Genomic DNA, 12470 nt, shown 5'->3' with positions numbered 1-12470 from the left:
GATAAAGCACTTAGTGAATTTTGAGGAAAAATAGATGAATGTAAAATGGAAATCATTGTGCAGAAAATAAAATCAATATAACAAAACAGATAAATAAAAATTGTCTTGGATGCATCCACGTCCATAAACGTGATTATTACAAAAACAGAAAAGAGAAGAGAAGCCATAATCCAAATACAAAGGCTCAGGCTTGGGATTCATGTTGATTCGGGGCTTCTGGAGCATTCTCATCTTGTTGATCCCTAGTGAGTAGAGCCGCATTAGCCTTCTCTTTGGCTTCGAACTCAGCCCTCTTCGCAGCCGGATCCGGATAGAGGAGGAGGTTCATGTCCTTCTCTTTGAGCCAGGCCATATAAATGGCCTCGTCGAAAGTGATCTCAAACATTTCATCGGCTTGCTCCTTCTCGAAACGATCCTCCTCGCTCTGCTTCATCTCCAACTGTACCATGGCCCCCAAAGTTTGGTTCCAGGACCCAAGGTTTGCCACCTTTTCCCGCTCTTGGCGAAGTTGGGCCTCAGTTGCCTCTAGAAGAGCTTTGGTCGAAGCCTTCGAACTGCGGACGCAAGATAGCTCTACCTCCAGATCATCTGCCAACTTCTTATGTTCGGTGTCTTTCCTGGACATCACTTCCTAGTGCGGAGCTCGAACCCTGGCAGCCTCCTCACGCTCAGTTGTAATCAGGGCAGCCTCCATGGCCAGAGCCTCCCAGGCAGCTTCCCGTTGGTTAACGACCCCCTCTAGCTCCAACTAAGCCGTCTCCAGCTTCACTGCCATTTCTGCCACCAGATCCGTATTCCTATGGCCCAACAAGGCACCCTGGAACAAGTCAAAGTGAGAAAATCCTAAAGAAATAATGATGATGGAAGAAAAGACAAAACATATATGTGATTTACCACGGTGGCCTGATGACGAATGGCCTGGGAGACGAATAGGGCATCTTGGCTGGCCAAGGTAGCGTACCGCTTCAGCTGGAGGGTGGACATGGTAGTCCCCACCTGGGCCAGCAAATCTGCAGCCAACGGAGCCGTATCTTGACCCAATTTAGGCCGAAACCCGGTCTCGGCTACCAATCGGTCCATGATGGGTTGGGGAGCATTGAAGGCCTACGGACGATTGACAAAATCCACCTTCCGCCAGATGAGTAATGCCCGGGCCACTTCGTCCTGTTGGTCCCAAATTTCGTCCCAAGACCAGGACACCACCTTCATCCTCTTTTCCCGAAGGATCAAGTCCCCTTCCTCGGGAAAGGCTGGGTTGATGGGAAGCCTGGGCGCATCCGGAAACTGCTGTGTGACGATTAGGCTCTCCCCAGAGGAATGCTCCTCGACCAAGGCAAGATCCATGGTCCTGGCCCTCTTGGCCTGCTTTGGGGACTCTACAATGACCGAGTCCGCTGCCCTCTTCTCCGCCCTTCCACCTTCAAAGGGCTCCTGTTCCATGACATAAGTCCAACAGAAGCCCATGAGGCAAGAACACGACACGACGCAAAAAATATGGCCCTGGGTTAGACATGACATGTTACGTATTGCGTTGGGCCTATATATTGGGCCAGAATAAGAATATGGATTGAGCCAATAAGAAAAATAAGTTGATTTAAATTTAAATATGGCACGCCATGAATGGATCATACTAGGTTCATCATTCTCAAATGCGGACTCACATGACCAACCCACATTCTTAGATGGCCGAGTCTGACTCCGCCTGTTTTTTTCGAAGGCATAAAAATGTGAGCTATGTCAACCACATTTACATTTTAATCGAAAATAATTAAGATGTAGTAATTATTACTTAATTATTACTATTGCTTTGAAAATTTTATTCTTACACTAGGAAAAATTACCTCAAAGAATTTCATTTTGTGCAATGTTTGCAAGATAATTTTTTTGGACGGTGGGATCTATCATCTAAGTCATTCGTTAAAAAAATAGAATAATGATATGTGCACTTAAATTATGTACCAAAATATTACACACAGTGACGTGTCACTGCTTTTTAAAACAATAAGTCTGAATTTTAATAAATGTGAATGGTTAGGTTAAACTGATATTTTATTGTATGTAATATTTGAGTGTATATATTGGGAGTATATTTTGGATGTCCATGTCATTAAAAAAAAAATAAAAAAAAGGTTATCTAAGTCTTCTTAGTGGTGGTGAATTTCAAAAGGAAATAAACTTTAATATAATAAGCTCACGTCAATTCAACTAAAGAAGTGAGTTTGTCAGTCGGCTATAAGCTAACAGAAATCCACTCTCAAATGGCGTCATCCTTACCGTCCGTTCACTCGGCTAAGGTTATCGACGGCAAAGCCATCGCCCAGACAGTCCGATCTGAAATCGCAGACGAAGTTCGTCAACTCTCTGAGCAACACGGCAAGGTCTTTTTCTATCTCTCAAAATCGCATAGTTGCAGATTAGCAATTACAAATTTAAAAACCCTAGATTTTGTGGAGAACAAACGGAAAATTGAAATTTGGGAATTTTGAATTTCTGTCTTTTTTTCAGGTGCCGGGACTGGCAGTGGTAATAGTTGGGAACAGGAAAGATTCGCAGAGCTATGTGGGCATGAAGAGGAAAGCTTGCGCCGAAGTTGGGATTAAGTCCTTCGATTTGGACCTTCCCGAAGACGTTTCCCAAACCGAACTCATTGCCAAGGTCCACGAGCTCAACGCCAATCCGGATGTACACGGTTCTAATTCTTACTTACCCTCTTTTTTTTCCCCTCAGTTTTCTATAATTTGTTACTTCATTACTGATAAATTTTCATGGGTTTGTATCAATTTGAGAGTAATGGTAGTACATCATACAGCAACAAAGCAAAAGTATTGGTTATTACTTAATTTTCTTTAGAACCTTTATACTTTTTCAGGATTAAAAGAAATGATGAGCTTTTAAGCTGTTTAATTTTTTTCTTTCTCCTTGCATCTTTTTGCTCAACTTTTATTTATGTGTTTTTAAAAATATATTATGTTAATTCTGTTGATCAGAAGGAGAATGTAGCTAAGTGCCGAAAGGAGTAGAAACATGTTTTCACTTGAATATCGAATTTTTATTTTTTTTTTGAAAAAAGAAAAAGAAAAATTAAGCTACAAAAGAGGGTGGGTTTTAATAAGTGAAGCAGTAACATGCGCAAAACAAGTGTGAAGTGTGTTGTCTGATTGATTTGGAAAAGAAGAAGAGGTGGCAGGATATTAAAAAGGACAAATTGTAATTTTTTCCATGGACTATAGTGGTTGTAGACTTTTGCCTTCAGAACTATTTTTTGCGGCAAAAATGTCTCCTTGAACTATGGAAATTATAGCAAACATGCCCATCTTGTTATATTCTATTCATTTTTTAAGAAGTTTGTTATTAAATCACATGTCACATATAGTTACAACAAGAGACAACACGAGGGTCTATTTAACTAATTGAAATTAGTCGAAATCAAAATCATCGATGTTAAACATACAAAAATTAGTTCTAAGAAAATAAATATATATTTACAAAATTTGTCATTATAATACTACATAGGTATGTATTTGCTTATTAGGACTGTTGAATTTCGTCATATTAGCGCAGCATCAGTGTTATATAAGCAAATTGTTTCAAAAAATTGAATGATATGCAATATAAAGGGCACATTTACAATAGTTGTTATAGATCAGGGGATTTTTTCTAAGAAAAAAAGTTCAAGAGGCAAAATTTTACCACGACCATAATTCAGGGAGAACATTTCCAATTTACCCTGTTAAAATCGAAAAGTTAACTAGTATTTTTTATTTTATTTTTTAAAACTTTATAGGAGGTGCATTTTACTATTTTTATAAATACAAGTGTTTTGTTTTTATACTCTTTCTGATTGAGAAAAATTGTGGTGGTTCTGTTAAGACTGATTAAGTGTTTGAGAGTGGTGTTTGTTGACTGACAGGAATACTGGTTCAGCTTCCATTGCCCAAGCATATAAATGAAGAGAAAGTGTTGAGTGAAATTAGCATCGAGAAGGATGTAGATGGCTTTCACCCGCTCAACATTGGCAAGCTTGCAATGAAAGGCAGGGATCCTCTATTCCTTCCTTGTACTCCTAAGGTGAGACGGTTTTTTCTACTATATCTTATATCTTTATGCATATATATTTATATATATATGTTGTGTAACATGCTTGTGCATTTTCTTCATGTCGTAACGTACTTTTTAAGTGTCTGACAAAGTAAGAAACAATCACGAATGTGTGTATAATATACGGCAATTAAACAAGAAATTCATTTGCTCTGTAGGAACATTTCATGCTTAAATCATGGTCATTCTCTGCAGGGGTGCCTTGAGCTTCTCTCACGAAGTGGTATAAGTATAAAAGGTAAGAAGGCTGTTGTGGTGGGTCGAAGTAACATAGTTGGGTTGCCTGTTTCGTTACTTCTTTTGAAGGAAGATGCTACAGTCACCATTGTTCATTCACGTACTTCTGAGCCAGAGAAAATCGTTTCTGAAGCGGACATTGTTATTGCAGCAGCAGGACAGCCAATGATGGTAATTCTTTAGATTTCTTAATATTTATATTCATTAACAAAAGTTATCAATTTTTTCTTTCATACTGCCTCTTCTTGTTTGATCGTGCCTTCTAATGGAAAGATGAGAACTTAGTGCCTTTGTAGCTAATTCTTCCTTGAAAGACGCTATAAAATAACAACAGTGAGGAAAATAGGAGGACAAGCTTTCCACTTCTCAGAATTCCAACAAAACAAACTAATTATAAAGGATTATGATACATTTATATATGCCGGTTTTTAAGCTAGATAACCTTAAATGAGCTTTTGAGTAGGTCCATAACTTTTTACTTTTTAAAATATTTTTTTTTTGTATTGGATTGTGACCTTTCACTTTATAATATTCGTATAATACCTTAATGAACACTTTTAAAAGATAAAATTGATCTAATAAAAAATAGAAAAACGTACAAAAGCCCCACAAAGGCCAATGACCCAAGACTTGATTGGAGAGAAGATCAACAGTCACACAACTAGACTAGGGGCTAGTTTGGTACACCTGAGCGGTAGGGAAAAACAATTGTGTTGTGGGGAATTATTGGTGAGAGTTTCGTAAATTATACATTTTAAAATGTTGCGAGTTGGAAAAGTCGTATCAGTTTGTCATTTATTTTATTAAAACAAATTTACATGTTTACATTAAATATGTTTTTGATAAGAGACTAATAAAATGATCATGAACAAAAATATTATATTATACAATATATATTATTGTGTATATATATTATAACTAGTCGATGTAGCTAGCTAAAATTCGAATTATAATATTGTTCATAATATAATCATAAATATGTAAAACTTAAGTTATTTCAAGACTCTCACTTCTTATGTCTTTAATTATTATATTTTTTTCTTAAAACATGAAATTGATATCTTTTTTTATAAATTATAATTTAAAAATATTATGAGATACAATAATAATGTTGCAATGTATAATAAACTTAATATTAAAATAGTTTGTTAATTTAAACTGACTAAAGTAAAATGATATCTAATAAATATAAATTATAAAATATTTTTTGAGCAAAAGAATTTAAGATTTAAATATTGTTTATTTTATTATAATATTAATTTATTTTAAATATTTTTATCTAAATTTATATATAATAAATAAGTTTATTGTAAAAAAATTTCAAAAAGGTATTTTTCAGAAAAAGTTAAAAGTTGAGTTTTGCCAGTTTAGCTTCTGCAAAAACTATTCAATAAGTTGTTTTCTGATAGTTTACCAAACACCATTATTGTACAACTTTTTGAGAAAGTAACTTTCAGCTTTTTTTAAAGCTTTACCAAACTGGACTTAGACCTAGTCGAGCCTGGACTTGGCCCCGTGAAGACATTAGACTAGACTTGAACATTAGACTTGTACCGGTCACGCCTCGATTGGGTCTGGTTGAGATGTTAGATTGAACTCAATGGAATTCTATTGAGACAATGTTGTCTCTAGAAAACTTGACTGGACTCAATGTAAGCATAATCGGCTCCACTCTAATGTCTCGACTAGTTCCAACCAAGTCTTGGCTAGGTTTAGTGGAGCTTTCTAAAGACCCATTATGGTAGATTGGACCCAATCTAGTACATTGGATCGAGTCAAGACCATCTATGATATAGATTGTATCCACTTGAGCATAGATTAGATCCAGTCAAGACCATTTATGATGGTAGGCTGGAGGCAGTCGAGCATAGATTGGATTTAGACAAGACCATTTATGGTGGTCGACAGCATTAATTGGATTTTGTGAAGATCTTTTGTGATGGTAGACTGGGTCTAGCCGAATGTAAACTGGATCCAGTCTTATATGATGCATTTTAGGAAGAATGGATGTTAGAATAGATTTAATCAATGTCATTAAAAATCATTAAACGATCTAATCATAATATTTTTTATAGTGTTGCACTATAATTAATATCAATATTCCCACTACATTACATTAACATAGTCTGACTTTATATTATATACTAAGCACATTAACACCAACTACAATGTGAAATAAACTTATATGTTATATTCTAAAAATATTGAGATTAACTATAGTGTGACAATTAGATTAAATAAAATTATCATAGTACCATTGTTTTAAAAACATTTGATGCGTACACCTTGAGGTGTGCCTCGGGCCGAGGCACTCAAATTTAGCCTCTGAGGCTAAGCCTCAGATGTTCGTAGCGGTACCTACGCCTCAAGGTCGCGAGGCGTAAGCCTTGAGACTTTAGCTTCTGAGGCGTGTCAGGTTTAAGCTTCACTTACCATATAGTTTTGGGCTGTTTTTTTATTCTTTTTGGGATGTTTTAAACTTAATTTTAACAAATGAAAAAGCCTTACTAAAAGAAGAAAACCCCTATTCATTCTTTTTCCTCTCTCCATCTTCACGGTAACCGTCCTCCTTCTCTTCACTCACGGCTGGGAGCTCTCCTCCTCCCTCTTCTCTTCAATCACTTACGTCAAGGCTCTCTCTCCCTTCCCTCTCGCACTCTCTCTCCCTTCCATCTCGCACTCTCCCCATCTGACACTCTTTCTCAGTCCCTCCACTTCCCAATCCAGTCCCTCTTGGCCTAATTCTAGTGTTCTACTTGTTTTGGAGGTAAATCATCTTCTTCATTGATTTATGGTGTTTCCTCCCTTCATATTTACATTGATTTTAGTTTGTGTTGCTTAGTGTTTTTTTTCTTTATAGTTGCTGAATTTTTTTATTAGCTAAATTTCAATTCCAATTTGGATATATAGGATGGTTGGATGTTAAAAAAATAAGGGCACTTGAAGGGATTCTGTTTGGAAGTATAGTGTTCAAATTGATGTACTGGTAGATGGTGCTAAAAAAGATATAAATACTTGTAGTGCAATTTTTGTAGTAAGGAGATTAAGGGGTCGTGAGGAGGGTGAAAGAGCATCGTGGGTGTACACACAAAAATGCGAGATCGTGTCCTAAAGTACCTCTAGAAGTGAAGGAAGAGGTGATTGCATATTTGAAAGAATTTGATAATGCAAAACATATTGCTCAACGAAAATTTGATGAGATGATACATTACGAAACTTAGTTTGGTTGTGGTAGTGGTAATGGCACCCCATTGGAGGAGGGCATGAATTCTTGCCCTAGCAGTAGTTTTAGAAGAGCCAGGGGACCTATGGATCGATATATGGTGAATGTAGGAGTAGGAGATGATGAGCAATATTCATCAAGCTTGATCGGTCCACTTTATAAGCTAGATTGGTCAGTCGCTGTGCAATATTCATTAATCATGACTAGTCTAGTGAAGACTTGAATGGACCTAGTTGAGGTTCTTAACAATGGTAGAATGGACCTTGTCTGGTTGCAGACAGTACTTGAATGGACCTAGTCTATGCTTCCAATCGATGCTCTTTACAACAGTAGATTATGTTCAATCAAATCTTTAAATGGCGTAAAACTTCTTAAATCAATTTGCATGGAAAATGTAACATAAACATGACTTCATTAATGTTATTGATTGGATTCAATTTCTGCTTAATTTGGTACTATAGGACTTGACTAGATCTAGTCTACCATCATAATGGGTCTCGATTGGATCCCGTACATACTCGTTTGGGTCCAACTTATGCTTGACTGGGTCAAGTTTATACTCGCTCAAATCTAGTCTACTATCATTTAAAAGACAAGATTGGAAAGTTAATTTAAAATCACAAATACATATTCACTTTACTATTTTTAGTTTTTATCTCTTCAATTTCTCTTATCGTTGACGTCGTATTTTTTCTTTTTCTCAGTCAAACTTGTTTGGAGAAAGCTTCTTATTAAGTCACCTGTCCTTCAACTCAAAACATTTTATTATTTTTTATCATTTTTTTCTTAAAAAAATCAAATCAATTATTTTATTCTAACTTTATTTTTACATTTTTTTAAAGATCATGACTATTATTTTTTCTTGTTTGGGTTAAGTAACTAATAACAATCTTGTTTTGATATATGATTTTTTTTTCTTTTCAAATTTGAATGTTTAGTTCAAGGTAATTGGTTATCCATTCATGTTTTTTGTATGTATCTTTTTCTTTTCAAATTTGGATATTCCTATTAGGTTATTGGTAACTCATTCAAGTTTTCATATATTTTTTTTTTCAAATTTGAATGTTTCCACTAGTGTAATTGGTTAACCATTTACATTTTCATCAGATTTTTTTTTCTTCAGATTTAAATGTTTCTATCAGGGTAATTGGTTACCCATTCACGTTTTCATATCTATTTTTTTTATTTCCGAATTCGGATGTTTCTATCAGGGTTACTAGTTACCCGTTCAAGTTTATATATTTTCTTTTCCAAATTTGGATGTTCCCACTAGGATAATTGACTACTCATTCACATTTTCATATAATTTTTTTTTCTAGATTTGAATGTTCATATTAGGGTAACTGGATACCCATTCATGTTTTCATGTTTTTATTATTTTCTTTCAAAATTTGGAAGTCCCTACAAGAGTTACAGTAAAGAAAATGCTGAAAATTTTGATTTGATTTTTTTTTACATAGGAAAAAACTAAATAAAAAAAATTACAATAATAAAAGATAATTAATAATAAAATAGTAAAATAATTATGTGATGTTAAAATATGTTTGAAAAAAAGAAAATAGGAGAGAAGAATAAGTACAAAAAAAAGATAAAATGGAAAAAAATGAAGAAAAAAGAAAGAAAAAAAACAGAGGAAATAAAACTAAAATAGTATGAAAAAGAAGCAAAAGAAATGACCAAGGAGAAAAAAGAAAAAAATAGATAAATTGATAAAAATGAGAAGAAGAAGAAGAAGAAAAATAATGGAAAAATAGAAAGAAAAAAATGTAGGAAAAATTTGATTGAAAAAAATTTAAAAAAAGAAAAAAAAGAAGAAAAAATGGAAGAAAAAAACAAAGAACAAAAAAGCTCACAAGTGAAAAAGAAAAAAAAATGGAAGGTGGAAAGAATAAATACAAAAATGAAGAAAAATAGAAAGAAAAAAAATGAAAGGTTAAAAAAGAGGAAATAAAACTGAAAAATATGGAAAAAAACAATACAAATGAAAGAAAAAAATAGATAAATGAAAAAACTTGAAAAAAGAATAAAAGAAAAATATTGGAAAAATGAAATGAAAAAATTTGTAGAAAAAAATGAAAAAGTTAAAAATTGAATTAAAATAAGTAAAAAAAAAAGAAAAAAAACTGAAGTGAATGAAAAAAATAAAAATAAAATTTCCTTCAAATTCAAAAAAAATATAATTATGATAAAAAATGTGGCATAATTATATAATTTTTTAAATTTATGAGAAATAAAATCTCATAAATATGAACATTTAAATTAAAAAACTATAAAAAAAATCTTAAAAACTCATAATATGAAGAAATCCCCTCGAGATAATAGATCGGATCCAATGAAGGCTAGCCTGGTCCAGGGTTTTACTTTTCTTCTTTTTTTTTTAATATTTTAGCAAGGTTAGTTTAGTAAATATACCCTTAAAACAGTAGTTTATTTTTTTTATAAAAAAGAAGTAAATAAAATTAAAATAAATGAAGGTTAGAATTTAATAGTGCCTTCTAAGGAAGATCATGCAACATAAAAGCCCATTGTATAGGTCTCATTTGGCTAAATTGTTTTTTAATGTATTTTTAACTTTTTGGAATTAAAATAAATGGGAATGAAAATCTATTGTTTGTAACATTTGTTTATATCTAATAGGGAGAAAAGTAAAAATTTTAACTTATTTTATGTTTGGAAAATTATAATATAAAGTTTTTTTATTTATTTTTAAATGAAAAGTTCTTTTAAACTGTTTGGATAATCAATTTTAAAAAAAATTTTGGTAGTAAATTACTAAATTATGAATTATGAAAATTATTCTAATTTAGAAAATAGTTTGTGAAAAGAATTTTAGGAGAAGGTAAGAGGGCAAAAAGATTTGTTTAAATTAACAAATATCTTTTTATGTTTTACCCGAATGCTTTTAAAAAATATTTTTTTTAATACTTAAACTAAAAAAATATTCACTCGCATTTTAATGTATAGTTGAAGTGGGGCCCAATTGTATTGGAACTAGTAATTAAGAGGATCCACCACTTTTGAGCAAGATGAATTGTCCATATGATCTTTACTTGTATAATTAAGGTTAAATATACATGATTATGGGTAAATAGTATGCCTTAATTATTATATATCTCTTTTATATAAGAAATGTGTATATATATCCGTTATTCTTCGTTTCAAAGATTTTTTTTTTCCGTTGACTATATTTGGGATAAATCTCACAGGACTATTTTGAAGAATTTTATTCCTTATATGACAAGAAACTTGTGGCAAGGATAAATAATTCTTGTTTTATAGTTTATGTACCAAACAAATCCTTTTTGTGTGCTAATTTAGAGGATTTAAATTTACTGTCAAAATGCTGTCTTTATATTAAAAATAATTTATAAAAAATATAATATTTATTCAAATCCAGTTGTTCTAATGCAATAATCATATCCAACTATTTCATTATCTGCATGCATATTTTTAAAAGGTCAATTCAGTACATTTTACACATTTTCTACAATTAGGATTGTTTCATAATATTTGAAGTAAAACAATATAATTGAAACAGTGTTTCTTAATTTTTTTGTTCCTATCTATATACCCCTTAAAATTGCGGATTCCTGTTCATGTCATTAGATGATAATTACAACCTACAGATACCCCCTTTTAGTCAAGTAATCATGCTGGGAAGACAAGGGAGAGTCGATTTGGCCGTTCGATTCTGTCAAAGTACTCCTATAATTTTAAGAATCAACAATCAAATAAGTTGATACTCTCTTCACAAAGAGGAAGAAAGGGTATTCCAGGACCTCATTGCAGGTGCTAAACAGCAGATGGGTGCATGCATGTCATCAGTATTGTGTGTTTGGTACTTATATGTGTGATTACATATGTTATATTATTTTAATGTACACATTCATATATGATGCAGATCAAAGGCAGTTGGATTAAACCTGGTGCTGCAGTAATCGATGTTGGCACAAATGCGGTGGATGACCAGAGTAGAAAGTCAGGGTATAGGCTAGTTGGAGATGTAGATTTCCACGAGGCATGCACGGTAGCAGGATGGATTACTCCTGTTCCGGGTGGCGTAGGCCCAATGACTGTTGCAATGCTTCTCAAGAACACTTTGGAAGGCGCCAAGAGTGCCATGGCAAAATAAAGCTTGTCTTCCCAAATCGTGGCATGGTCAGATGTAAGACGTTCCAAACCCGATGAAAATGTCACATTGTAATATTATGTCTCATAATCAAATGTTGGAAATTTTCTTTTGCTAATAAAATTTCAAGTTTTGTAAGGTTCATTATAGAGACATTTACATGAATTTTTATCAAAAATAATAATGATTTTTTTTTTTGTTTTATTTTTTTGAAATTTTATTTAACGATTTTGGTATACGTGTAGCAGATGTTTAATATATGTGAGGTCTATGTTTGGAAAATCATATTTTTGTAATAGAAAATGTATTATTACAAAAAAAAAAATTAAAGTTATATAAATATTAAAGTCATTTTTGAGGAAAAAAAACCCTTGATTATATGTTTAGGAGTGCTCAAAATTTAATTAATTCATTCTAATCCACATTTGTTCTAATTTAATCCACAGGATGTGGATATGCGTACAAGTGCGGATTGAAATTCATCCTATAAATAAATTTATATTTTAGATTTTAATATATTTGATAAAAAATAATAATAATGATATTATAAAAAAAATATATTGAATTTATTTTAAAAAAGCATATATATCTTAATTGATATTGTATATATTATTAATTGAGTTTCTAATATATATTTTAAATGATTTGTTTTATAATTAAATGTTAATTATTAAATTTATTTTACAAAAAGTGAAATTATAAAAATGAAATCCATACTTCAAAATAAAATTTTTAGTGATAAATTAAAATTTAATCTTTTTTATACATTTTAATGATAAAAAA

General features: G+C 32.4%; 1 protein-coding gene across 1 annotated transcript; it reads left to right on the top strand.

Moving 5' to 3' along the window:
- The first annotated feature begins 2196 nt into the window (after window positions 1–2196).
- LOC133794837 (bifunctional protein FolD 2) lies at window positions 2197–11891 on the top strand. The gene is made up of 5 exons (XM_062232267.1): window positions 2197–2378; window positions 2506–2689; window positions 3911–4068; window positions 4294–4506; window positions 11460–11891. Exons 1-5 carry the CDS (start codon window positions 2259–2261, stop codon window positions 11688–11690), a joined length of 906 nt encoding a protein of 301 aa, XP_062088251.1. The 5' UTR covers window positions 2197–2258; the 3' UTR covers window positions 11691–11891.
- Window positions 11892–12470: the final 579 nt, after the last annotated feature.

Source organism: Humulus lupulus, chromosome 1 (assembly GCF_963169125.1).
Source record: "Humulus lupulus chromosome 1, drHumLupu1.1, whole genome shotgun sequence".
NCBI classification, from domain to species: Eukaryota; Viridiplantae; Streptophyta; class Magnoliopsida; order Rosales; family Cannabaceae; genus Humulus; species Humulus lupulus.
This window is presented reverse-complemented; position numbering and strand designations above follow the sequence as displayed.